Raw genomic sequence first — 13,523 nt, 5'->3', positions numbered from 1 at the left:
GAGGACAGAGGACTCTGAGTCTACCCCCACCTTGATCTTAGACTCCCAGCCTCCAGAACGGAGAAAAGATAAACGTCCGTAGTTTCCTTCCATCCATTGTTTGGGCCACCCGGCCTGGTTCTGTCACAGCAGCCCTGGCAGACACATACGTGGGGATGGGACTGGGCTAAATAATCTACGAAGGCAGTTAGGACTGAATAGAAACTGTGCTAGGAGGAGGTTCCCTAGGTTTTTTACAGAGAGAGCAGGGAGCTGAGGCTTCACGATCTGGCTTCCACTCCAACGCTGCTTCTAAAGAAATTAAAGGTTGGGGCTCTCTCTCTGTCTCTCAAAAAATGAATAAACCTTAAAAATTTTTTTTTAATAAATTAAACATTCTTTGGACTGGTGGGTGTCCCTACATTACACGTTTTCATAAATAACCATGAGTGGAAAACTGTGATAGCTTTGAAGTTAGTATAAGAATTATTTATGATGGTTTAGCAAAGTGACATTTCTCATCATCAACAAATCTGCCTAAAACCTTTGCAGGGGCACAGGGCATGCTTATTTCCAGGCTTCAGGAAGTACCACAAATGAGGACTAGGCAGGACCTGCTCATCTGGCCCATTTGACAGACTGGGGGCTGAGCCGGAGCTAGGAAGATCAAGTCTTTATGAATACAAGAAACATATTCAGAGGCTTCTTCGAATGGTGAATAGTAACTTACCAAACCTCAGACCGCAGACCTCACAGAATGCAGTTCGTTTTAGAAACAGACAAAGAACCTGGGCTTTGCGCCAAGGAAGAAATGGGCTAGTTCTGCCACTTAGCAGCTGTGTGGTCTTGGGTGAGACACTCAGCCTCTCTAAACTTCAGTTCACTCATCTGTCAAGTGAACATAACATCTACCTTACAAGGTAGGTGTGAGCCTGTCATAGTACTTGGCTGATGGCACCCAAAGCTGGGCATGTTGTTTTGTTTGTTTTTTACACTCTTGCCAGAGTTTATTCAGCAAGCCCATATAAAAAATTCATTGTTTCCCCTTTCCATTTAAGGTACAGTTTTGCGTAATGCCATTAAGCTGAATCAACAAAAACTGAAGTTTCAATATCCGAAAAGGGGAAGAAACGAATTCTAAAAGAGCATATTGTAATACTGGCATTCCACAGATCACACTTTAGGAAACACTGCCTTTATAGGATCAAACTTCCCAAGACACACACGTAAAAATACACAATGGCCTTTCTCCCAGGAACCTATAGGGAAGCATTTAGCACACTAAGCAAATACCTACATCACAGTCCGTCATTACCTCCCCAAACTTGAGTGGTTTGAATGCGGCAGCAAATTTCTACCTCCAGCTTTTCTCTGTTCTTTTTATCTTCAACTAAAACGAGAAACACTGACTGCTGCTAGTGCCAGAAACCTAGAAGAAACAAACCACCCTAATACTTGATGATCTAGCACCTTTTATCTTGCAGAAAATTTTTTGAGTATCGTTGACAATGAAACACTGGTTGCAGGTGTACAACATAGTGATTCGACATCTCTATTTGTTGTGCCATGCTCAACATAAATGTAGCTACCATCTGTCGCCATGAAATGCTGTGACAATACCCTTGACTACATTCCCTATCCTGAGCCTCTTATTACCACGGCTCATTCATCCCATAACTGGGAGCCTGGACCCACAACTCCCTTCCCTCTGGCAAACGACTGGTTCTCTGTATTTGTAGATCTGCTTCTATCACCTTTCACTGCAGAACAATTAAAGGTCAATTTGACTTTAGTTTTTTCTGGTTGGAATCCCTATTTTTTTTTTTAAGGCATACAAGATGATTTAATAGGTGTACACATTGTAAAATGATACAGCAATCAGGTTAATTAACAGATCTGTCACCTCACACAGTTATCATTATTATATGTGTGTGTGGGGGGGAGGGTGGTGAGAACACTTCTGATCTACTGTCTTAGCAAATTTCATGTATATGAGACAGTATTTTTAACTATAAGCACCATGTTTTATATTAGATCCCCCAAATTTATTTGTCTTATAACTGAAAGTCTGTACTCTCTGAGCAACACTTCCATTTCCTCCAGCCCCTGGCAACCATCATTCTACTCTTTGGTTCTAGGAGTTCAATTTCTTTCGATTCCACATATAAGTGAGATCATACAGTATTTGTATTTCTGTGTCTAGCTTATCTGACTTAACATTAATGCCATCAAGGTCCATCTATGTTGTTGTGAGTGCTATGGTTTCCTTTTTTTTTTTTTTTATGGCTGATTAATATGCCATTATATATACATACCCATTTTCTTTATCCTTTCGTCTATTGATGGACACTCCGGTTTTTTCCATATCTTGACTATTATGAATAATGCTTCAATGAACACGGAATGCAGATATCTCTTTGAGATAGTGATCTCATTTCCTTTGGATATATACCCCTAAGTAGGATTGGTGGATCATGGGGTAGCTCTTCATCTCATTTTTTGAGGAATTTTCGTATGGTTTTCCCAATGGCTGTACAAAGCTGGGCACATTTTAAGTTCATTCTTTTCTCCCTCTCCTACACAAAGGTTTAGAGACATGAGGGAACTTCTGCCTCACTTAGGAAGTTGCACTTAATGAGGAATGAAATGCTAAAGAGTTTGAATTTGTTGACAGAGCCATTAGAGGATTTTAATCAAGGGAATGACCCTGACAGCACTATAGAAGACAGACTAGACACTGATGAGACTGGACATAGCCATGACTATAGACAGATATAGATATAGACACATATGTGTATATATATATGTAGAAGTCATTGCTTCATAGTTAGAAGCATGTATCAGAAGTGCCTGGGAAGTTTTCTAAATACATAGCCTACTTACCAATCCCCAGGGAATGTATCAGATTCATGGAGGAAAGGGTAAACCTAAAAAGAGTCTCCAAAGTGATTCTGAGATGCCCATCACCTGCTTTCCTCCCCCCTTTCCTGAACATTTGATTAAATGTTCAGGGTTTCTAAACCAAGGTCTTAGGGCTCTTAAGTGATGGCCACAAGTTTGCAAAAACAACCTAGTAGTTCACGTGTTTGGCCAAGAAATGTGTACTATACTCTATGACCCACAGTTGTACACTAGCAATACTACCTGTTGTTGGCTCCCCCCCCCCCCCAATCCGTATCGAGGCCCCTCCTGTTCTGCATCAGGATAAACCCAATACCTGTTTGCCGTTGTGAGTTACAGATGACAGAATAGTCCTAAGCGTCTTGAAGCCCATTGCAATGTCTAGCAGATGGGCAGCAAAGAAGAAGTTGTTGTAGTGGCCCAGGATCGACATGGTTGTATACCAGGCAAGGTAGAGAAAGGACTGTGGACACAGAGGCAGTTTAGTAACTTTTCAGGCATTCTGGCCTCATGATGGGCCCATTAAACCCCCCCCCCCTTTTTTTTTTTCCTCCTCTTTGGGAACAGAGCGAGTGAAAGCCTGTCTGCCTTACACTACTCTTCCCCAGGTATGGTGAAGGCCCTCCATCTTTCATAAGCAATCACTGAATCTTTCTTGGCACCCCCTAGCGTGTTACCCGATGGCATCTAATGACATCCCTGGCCCTGTGGCACAGAATCTTGTTTTTCCAGATGCCATACTCACGTTATCGGTAAAAACAACTCCCAGCTTCCAGATATGGTACTTCATGTCGATGGAACTCAGCCTAAAGGGAGACAAGTAATTTTAAAACTTATAAATGTCAGAGTGCAGTTAAGTGTTTAATAAGGGGAAAAATTCAGTTTTTTTCCTCTCAGGTTTAATAATCTAAATACAGCTCTGAGTTTTGCAAGCTGTATGTGTTCCCCATGAGACCGAGAATGGTTGAATCATACATCCTGAAATTTTAATTAGTCTTTCTCTTTCAGCTCTTTCAGGCATAAAAGCTGATAGGCCTTTCCATTTTTTAAGGCAGCGTTCTCCCAATATGTTAGAACCTACAAGAAACCCCTAAGCCAGACCAGAGCCTGAGAGCACACAGACATTCTGCAGTTCCTTCCTCTGGCATGCGGAAGAGGGCTGGAAAATCAAAGGATCCACTATGGCCAGACTTTGGATTTAAACTCCTAAGCTCTGTACCATGACACCAGAGAGGCCGCCTCTGCTTTGCTTTCTTCTACTGGGCTGAAATCAAGGGCATTTTTGTCCAAACCTAGGAGTTCAGCAATGCGTTCTGCTCCGTAGAGATCACCATACTTGTTAATCACCTAAAGAGAGAAGATAACAGGGTGGGTTTGGGCCGCTCAACACCATCAGTGTTTTCTCTGGCCCCGAGGTCTTCAGAGCTTTGCTACACTCTGGGCTCTTTCAAGTGACTGATAAAGACATGATTCAAAATGCAACAGGAAAAAAATAAAAAAATAAAATAAGATAAGGTACCCCCCCCCCCCCCGGAGAAAACAGAAGTGACAGAGATAAGTGAAAAACGTTTTTTTCAAGCTGGTATCTTTTTGGAGCAGAGAAAGAAACTAGCATGCAGAAAGCAGTGATTGTATTACGCTGTTTAGGGCAGCTGATTATAGCAATGGAGCCAAAACCTACATATGCTCATAAAAAACCCTTCTGTGACTTACTCTTTTTGAGATACCATCATAAAAACAACATCAAATTTATTCATGTTTGTAGATGAAGAACTTTAAAAAAAATTTTTTTAATGTTTCTTTATTTTTGACAGAGAGAGAGACAGAGTGCGAGCAGGGGAGGGACAGAGAGAGAGAATCTGAAGTAGGCTCTAGGCTCCGAGCTGTCAACACAGAGCCTGATGCCGGGCTCGAAATCGTCAACTGTGAGATCATGACCTAAGCTGAAGTCAGATGCTTAACTGACTGAGCCACCCAGGCGCCCCTGTAGATGAAGAACTTAAAAAAACAAAACAACAACAACAAAAAAACCCTACATTTCTTTGGTGGTCATGGAACTCTCCCCATCCCCACCCCCCACTCCCAACTGACAAGGCCTACCTTTCTCTTTACAAACTTGTCCCAGTAGTTATTAGGAAAAGATCTGAAAAACAGAATAAAAAAGGGAGATTCTTAGCATCAAGGCAAGCACATCAAGAAGCTTTGCAATCTGTGTCTGGATCTAGGATCTCCTTGGGTTTTGTCCTGCTCATTCGAGAATTCAGACTGATTGAAAGTCAGAGTCCCCACAGGTCTGATTTATGGTTTTGCTTCTTTGTGTTGACTTCTGGAATACTGGAGAGCCACTCCGCATTTTCTACTTCAAAAGCATGGTAAAGAGCCAGAAATTGTGGCATCAGACTAGACAGAAGCAGATCCATGTCTCCTGATCCCAGTATAACTGCAAACAAAAGCCTATAGGAAAACACATGCTTTCAACTTTCCTTCACTGAGTGCCTAACTTCATGTTGGTACCTGGGGTAGCTGATAGGGATATAGTGGTGGAAAGTGTAGACAAGGTCCCTAACTTCATGAAGTTTCCAGTATGGGAATCATCTTTTGTTCATGTATGTGGGGTTTTTCTTAACCAGAGCACTCATCCACTCTATTTTCCATTCCCGTATAACTCCTGTGGGGTCTGCTTTTCTCAGGGAATTAGACCCCACTTGTCTTTTGGACGTGGTCCCCTCTACCATACCATCCCTAACCCCTCAGAGGCAATTTCTGCCCTGAGCCTAGGAACTCATACCAGCTCCACTGCAAATTGTCATTGTTCAAATTAAGGAAGGACTGTCACTTTTGGGTAGGTTGGCAAAAACCATTTAAGATACTTTTCTCCTTTCCATCCTGAAATCGATCTTTCCTGGAAGAGTTCATTGTGAGTCTAGATTGCAGCCAAGGAACCTCTGACCCTTGGTGCAGGCATTCTTACTTCTGTTTTCCTTAATTTGAGTCATTCTTATTGCCTGTGGAACATAACAGTCTCTTATTTTATAAAGACCACCCAAGCTGGTGATAAGGAAGTGAGGACATCCCTCTCTTCATGGGCCTCTCAGAAGAACTGTGAGCAAATGCCACTTCTCCCTCAACAAACAAGCTGACAATCTTTAAACATTTTTTTTTTTTGTAGGGAGGGGGGAAAGGGGAAGCAAAAGCAATTTCTTTGTTTCAAACATCCAAATGCCACTTAAAAGCAAAAACAGATGCTGGGGTTACAAAGTAAACTGGTAATAGGTTTTATCTCTGGAGGAATGCAAGTGATTATTTTGATTTTCTTCTTTGTACATTTTTCTACTTGATTTTTTTCACGTATTACATTTAGAGCCTAAAATAAACAAAGCAAATAAAAATCAATCCAGGCTTCCTCTGTCCACACCAATATCTCCTTTCTCTTAAATCCTTTATCCAAATGGTCTTAACATACAACTTGGCCTTGGTCACATTTGGTCCTAAGGGTAAAATTCCACAAGTGATGCCACAGAGATGCTGACTGAAGGTTCCAGGCAAGACCATTTCACAGACATGATCTTACCTTGGTCTGGGTATTCTTGTCCCCTGACTAGGTATGTAAGCTCCTTGAAGGTAGAAAACATAGTTTTACTTGATAATATACATATTTTTAAATAATATCCTTTACTTAAAATCTGAGGTAGATGGGGGGGCGCCTGGGTGGCTCAGTTGGTTAAGCATCTGACTTCAGCTCAGGTCATGATCTCGCGGTTTGCTTCATGAGTTTGAGCCCCATGTCAGGCTCTGTGCTGACAGCTTGGAGGCTACTTCGGATTCTGTGTCTCCCTCTCTCTCTGTCCCTCCCCTTCTCATACTGTCTCTCTCTCTCAAATAAACATAAAAAAAAAATTTTAAAAATGTGAGGTAGATGACAGGGCCTTCAGAAGGGAAATGCATAAGTAAGTGCTACTTCTATATATGAATGGTCAAAAAATAATACAAGATGCTCAACCTCTTTAGAAATAAAAAAAATGCACAGTGAGATGCTATTACACACCTACTGAATTAGCAAAGTTATTTGAGTATCTTAACAAGTGTAGCAAAAAGGCAGAGAAGCAGGAACTCTCATACAGTGCTGGCTGGAATGTTAATCAAGACAAACATTTGCATACCTTACTATTCAGGAAATTCCTTTCCTGATTTCTATTCTAGAGAAACTCTTTTACTTGAGCATCGGGTATAAAAGTATTCATTGTCCCACTGTTTATAAGAGCCAGAGACTAGAAACAGTTGAAGTATCTACTGTCAGGAAAATGTATAAATACACGATACACACATGACAAGTACTTATATAATGGAAAATGCTACAGCTTTGAAAATGACCAAACTATGGCTACACACATCAACCTGGGCAAGCTCCAGATGCACTCCTGAATGAAAGATTTCAATGACAGTATAATGCATGTAGCATAATTCCCTTTACATAAAGTTCAAAATCAGTTGACATGAAACAATGGTTCCAGGGACACATACCTAAGAGGTAAACTATATACTAAAGCACAAGAATGAATATCACTGAAGCCAGGAGAGTAGTTAAGTGGGGGTTGGGGAGAATACGATCAGAGAGAACATCCCGGACTTTGAAGCTATCAGCAGTGCTCCATTTTTTAAAGTTTGTAGTTCATTAACAATATAAAAACAAAATAAGATAGCTCTCTTTGACATATAGTTAACTGTAAAAAGTAGGTTACGTGTATTGTGGTGCCATTACTGTGGAAAAAAAGATTCATCCATCTAAAATTTTTAAAAATGCTATCTACACATTTCTCTACTCATGGGCATTGAAGCCACTTCAAATGAAAAAAAAAAATCAACAAATATCCTTGTTGGAACGTTTTAGTGTAATTGTCTTATTATCTCCTTAGATCCATTCATAGAAGCTGAACTGCCTTTTTACTGAGACTTTTAGGCCAAATCACCTGTGTCACATATACAAGCATTACTGATAACTGCAGAAAGCTGACCAAAGAATCACATTATTTAAGAGTATACAAAATTTCTGTGATGTGATGACAAAGGGTCAGAAATTAGGCCTCGTGTTTTCCTTTCTTTTTCTTTATTCGAGCTGACTGGCACAGACATGGAGCAGGGGACAGGCTTTTGATTTGCATGCTCACTTCTTTTCTTCCCCTTTCTAGAGACTATTTTAAAAAGCTCAGCTGGGCCTTTACAGAGCTGCCTCCCTCAGTGTGCCTGACCCTCTTTGGATAAGGAGCAATTTTCTTCTCCCAGGGTCAGAGTTGCTGTTTGCAGACATGCATATTTTAATTGGCACAGCTAAGGGTTTCAACAGTCCCCTCTGTTTACGTATCTCTTTTCCTTCAACACGTTAATTTATCTTCAAACTCTCATTTTCCCAGTTGGGAACACACTGGCATTACCTTCGCTAATGATGGCAGTCATTTTCTGAACAGGTAGGGAGAGGCAATGACCAACAGCTTGATGCCTACCACGTGCCAGGTGTACTGTACCAAGCATGTGACATACACTCAATGATCCTCCCAGACTGCAGGAGGTCGTAGGTATTCTCATGGCTCCATTAATGAAGAGGAAATCAGGGTCTAAAAGGCTTCATTACCTTGCCCCTTTCACAGGCAACTAAGTTACAGAGCTGACCTGGTAACCCGCCTCTGCCTGTAGAATCAATGGTCTTTCCCATCACAGTCCTAATCACATACATGCCCATCAAGACAGGCTTAATGACACAGGTAGTAGCACCCCCAGCCAGATGGCTCTTTTTTAAATTATTTGAGAGACAGAGAGAGAGAGAGAGGCGCCTAAGGAGAGAGACAATCCTAGGCAGGTTCCATGCTCAGTGTGGAGCCTGACATAGGGCTCCATCCCACGACCCTGGGATCATGACCTGAGCTGAAATCTAGAGTCAGACACTTAACCAACTGAGTCACCCAGGTGCCCCCTGATGGCCCTATTCTAACTGCCCAAGGAACTGCCTATCCATCGACATTGGAAGGAGCTCTAATACTATCCAGGCTACTTTTTTGAGACAACTTCAGAGTTGGTGCCGACGCAGGACTGCTGTGCAGCATGGGTGCTCTGGAAACGGATCAGATGATCTCAGAAACTCTGGGTCAGGGAAGCATTCTGTATGACTCGAACATGAAAACTACTTAACACTGTACTGGACCATCTGTTCTTAGTTAAATGTGCTCATCACTCCCCGACAGCCTCCAGTCCCCCACTGAATGCATAGGGATATAACACCAGCGTTTGACAGGCAATGGGCTATTTACTAGGAAGGCGGTAGAGAAAACACGTCCTAGAAACCAAAAAAAAAAAAAAAAAAAAAAAAAGCTTCTATTAATCAGTCTCCAAGGCTGGTTAAGAACATGCCATTCTGTTTACAGTACAGACGCCTTTCCCTTTTTGGGATGGAGGTGAGGGGACACTTACGGTGTGTTGATTACCAAGCGGTCCCACTGCCCCTTGATGTCATCTTCAGATGGCTGTTCAGTGATATACAGGCCATCGAACTCCAGCTTCCTGGCAATTTCTTTTTCTCTTTTGAACACCACCAAAGGGACCTACCAGTGGGAAGACACTGCTTACTCAATGCAGGCTTTCTAATTCAAGCACCCTCTCCCAAGCATTTCTCACAAATTAACCTTTCCCATTTGAGGGGGCAGTAATCTCTTATTTTTGAAGTTTATTGTTTTTAGTAATCTCTACACCCAACCTGGGGCTCAAACTCACAACTCTGAGATCAAGAGTCTCATGCTCTACCAACTGAGCCAGCCAGGCAGCCTGGGGGCAGTAATCTCTTTGTAGTAGGATTCTCAGGGTGCCTAGTTGTGGGTCCAAAGTCAAATCTCTTCTCACTCGTTTGACTGTTTCCTTCTCCAAAAATCTGGAGCCACCCTCATCTTGGGCCACCCTTTAAGGTTTGGGTTAAATAGCTTGTAGTAATACAAACTGGACTCCTTGACCCATCCTGGGGAGAAGGCCATATTTAGACCAGTCTCTGGGCCAAATGAGTTAGGTACCCTAGGACTCCTAGGCTGGAGTTGAAACATGACTTAGAAAGAAAATGAACTATTCTAGAATGGATTGCTCAGCCACAGAATATCATGGAATGTTCCAGCCCCCTTCAATGGCTAGGGTCATATTGATCTCATGGCACTGACATTTGGTTAATGAAACATGAGGGTTTGCTAGCAGGGATGAGAGGATTCACTGGGCTGTTATTGAAGTTTTCTTCCTGAGAGGAACACAGTTATTGGTTTCCTATTACCATTCCCCATTCTCTTACATGTGGAACTTTGATTTTAGCCTAGAGATGGTGGCATGGCTATGGTGGCCTACCACAAAAAAAAGTAGAAAAGGAGGGGAAACTTGCTTCAACCATCAACAGACATACAATAATTCAAATAAGGGACAGAGTTAGTGAGGTCAGAGGGTGCTACTGAAATCCTAGGAAATGAGAATTCAGAATAGCCAGGGCTCCTGTAGCCAGGAAAGCTTAATGCAGACAGAGCCAAGGCTTCTCATTCAGCTGGAAAGCCACTGGTTACTTGGCAACATCCCTCAGGCTTTGGTCTCCAAACGGGTTCTTCCAATAACTCTCTCTCAAAGCTCACAGTATCTATAAATACCCATGCTATTCCTTTATTCCCAAGGGGAAAAAAAGACAAAATTTAGACAGTGATTTGTAAAGAGTTGCTTCTTGCCCTTTTTATCTTTAACGTGACAAAACAACACCAAGGAAAGAAAAGACTAATGACAGGAAGGTGGCAAAGGCTAATAATAGGCATTGCACCCTGTGAGGAACTGATGATCGCTTGCTAGTTAATGGATGATGTGGGAGGGAAAGCAAAGATAAAGCTACTCTGACTAATACCTGCTATATTGTGAAATGACTCTGAATAGTCATCATCATCATAATCATAATACTACGAAGTTTTAGAGCAGTACTCATCTCTGGAATTCGAAGCATTCCCCCCTTCAGTCTTCTAAGGATTTGTATATCCTTGTAAGTAGGACTTCCACATCTTTATTCCCTAGAGAGTGTTTACCTTGTCTTTTCTCTAGGTCACTGGTATATCTGCACTGAATCCAACAAGCTGAGCCCTAGGATGGTAAACTAAGGTAAACCACTAACACTCTAGTGGTTACTATGTTTGTGTTCTGGGTCCCTCTATACATTTTAATTCATTTAATACTCTCAGCTACTCTTAGGGGTTGTGCTATTATTATTAACACTCATATGTACAGAGGAGGAGATAGGAATGGTGAGGTTAAGTGGCAGAACTGTAAGTCCCACCCAGGCAGCCTCCAGAATGTGTGCTCTCATCATTACAAAAGAGTCCTTAGCGTGGATTAGAGCAAGTGGTCTCCCCACCAGGGTAGCTAGACTTCCCACATGATACTACAGTTCCTGGGGACGAAGAGAGGGCCACAAAGATAGGAATATATGTTTGGGACTCTTCCCAGGAGAAGATGGCTTAGTGTATGGCCAAGGAGACTTCCTACTTATGAAACAAAATGTAATGAGAAAAAAGATGTGGTATAGTAGCAACAGAACCAGACTTAGAAAGCCAAAAATACTATGATTCACATGAATATATAAAGATTCATATAACTATAGTAGTGTCTGAAGATGGCTCCCGTGAACTATGTCTCCTCGTATTCACGCCCTTGTGTGGCTCCCCCTCATCTCCTGTGCAACCATGAATCTGGGCTGACCCTGTGACTTTCTGTAAGCACCAGAAGGCGGTAAAGTGACACCGTGACAGTTCTAGGCCTAAGCTTTAAAAAGGCTAGCAGCTTCCATTACTGTGCTCTTTTTGGAAAACCCCAAGCCGTCATATGCAAGAAGTCCAGCTACCTTGCCAGAAAGAGCATACAGAGAGGCCAAACGGAAGGGGGAATGCTCTGAGTCTATACGGAGAGAGAGGTCCAGCTGCCCCAGCTGAGCCCAGCCTTCCAGCTGTTCCCTTGACAACACTCCAGGTGTGAGAGTGTGCCATCATGGACAGTCTAGCCCGGCTGAGCTGACAGATAGTTGCTGACACAGCTGCCTTCACACAGAGCAGAGGGATTGCTCAAATGTGCCCAGCCAAGTCACAGAATCTTAAAAAGTGATTGTTATTTTAAATGACTAAGGTCTCGGGAGGATTTGTTACACAGCCCTACATAGCTGAGACAGTAATCCATCAGTAAGTTTACTTCTGACATCTGAAGTAGTTAAAAACCAATAGATTTTGAAAGGTGAAAAGCATTTTTATAAAATTCCAACATAAGTTCCAAGATCAGAAGCGGCTCTCATTACTAGCTGCATGTGTGACTTAGCATGATGACTCTAATCCTATGAAATTCAACAGGAAGTCTCTGAAAAGGGACTCCCGGAGTAAGGCTTCTTACAGTAGGGTGTGAATACAGATCACCCAGGAGGGCATGTTGAGTCGTAGCTTCTGAGGTAAAAGGCCAGGGGTGGGGCAAGATTCTGCAGTTCTAACCAGCTCCCCAGTGATGGCACTGCCACCACTCTCTGAACCTCAGGCTACAAGCAAAGTCCTGGAGAATAAAGGGCTCGCTGGGTTCAAAATGATGCATCTTCCCCAAGGAGTCAGGTTAGATTCAGAGTAGCCAGCAACTCACCTTCAGGCAGTAATAGCCCACCACACAGACCAAAGAGATGATGGTGTGGATAATGGCCAAGGCCCGCAGTGCTGGTGCCATATACCCAGTGCTCTCCTGTAGGACAAAGAACACCATCGCTTCTTCCTCTTCCTCATCATTAAAGGAATTCCACAGGTTTGCAACGTCCTCTGTCTCTTCTTCTAAAGGCTCTTCAGTGACCTGGCCCAAAACACACACTTTCTTACAAACATCAGAAAGTACCTCTGCCAGTGGGCTCTCCCCCCATTTTTTCAGACTGCTAGCATATGCTATACACATGGTAGTAATGCAGCATTATTTGCTGAGGGAATGAGGTTTTAGGTAACTTATTCCTAGGAATCTCCAATGTCTATCATAACTACAAAGAAAATTTCCAAGAGACAAATACTATCTCTTGAAAAACAAAAAAAATTACAAGAGCTGGGGTGCCTGGGTGGCTCAGTCGGTTAAATGCCCGACTCTTGATCTCAGCTCAGGTCTTGATCTCAGGGTGGTGAGCTCAAGCCCCACATTGGGCTCCGTGCCCAGCGCGGAACCTACTTTAAAAAGGAAGAGGAGAGCTTTACTACATGTGCTATGATCCCTATACCACAGGAGGTAATTTCTGAAATGCCGTGGCCTGGGAGGAGGCGAAGACACGAACGTGCATGTGCACAACTGCATGCGCGTTTGCTCGCACATAGTCGACATTTTTTCATTCTTTTTTAGATGCCTTTGACATGCATGCCTTTAACTGCCATTCTTACACAGATGGCTTCCAAATGTACACCTGTGAGGCTTTCCACCTGCATTTCCAATGCCTGCTGGCTACCTTCCCCTGGATGACTGTCTGCAGTCACTTCAACCTCAGTATGTTTAAAGCCAAGCTTTGCTATGCGCCCCTCTACAGACTTCCATTTTTCCTCCACAGGCAAAGTGCCGGACTATAGGCAAAGGAAAGCCATTATTAGTTCAATCTA

The 13,523-nt window shown here is 42.6% G+C and overlaps 1 protein-coding gene across 14 annotated transcripts in view; it reads right to left on the bottom strand.

Annotated features, from left to right (window-relative positions):
* RYR3 (ryanodine receptor 3) overlaps positions 1-13,523 on the bottom strand; it is a 529,106-nt gene that overhangs the window by 8,437 nt on the left and 507,146 nt on the right. For 11 of the 14 annotated variants that reach the window (XM_045450134.1, XM_045450132.1, XM_045450133.1 and 8 more), the window contains 6 exons: positions 12,544-12,744; positions 9,340-9,470; positions 4,981-5,023; positions 4,100-4,227; positions 3,626-3,686; positions 3,197-3,343 (listed from right to left, as the gene is read on the bottom strand). In XM_045450134.1, coding sequence (XP_045306090.1) covers positions 3,197-3,343; positions 3,626-3,686; positions 4,100-4,227; positions 4,981-5,023; positions 9,340-9,470; positions 12,544-12,744 — 711 coding nt within the window. Of the gene's footprint in view, positions 1-3,196; positions 3,344-3,625; positions 3,687-4,099; positions 4,228-4,980; positions 5,024-9,339; positions 9,471-12,543; positions 12,745-13,523 lie in introns of those variants that run through there. The other 3 variants (XM_045450137.1, XM_045450136.1, XM_045450135.1) reach the window with 1 other exon arrangement.

This window comes from Leopardus geoffroyi, chromosome B3 (assembly GCF_018350155.1).
Source record: "Leopardus geoffroyi isolate Oge1 chromosome B3, O.geoffroyi_Oge1_pat1.0, whole genome shotgun sequence".
NCBI lineage: Eukaryota > Metazoa > Chordata > Mammalia > Carnivora > Felidae > Leopardus > Leopardus geoffroyi.
The sequence above is the reverse complement of the archived record's forward strand: the minus strand, read 5'-3'. Positions and strand labels throughout refer to the sequence as shown.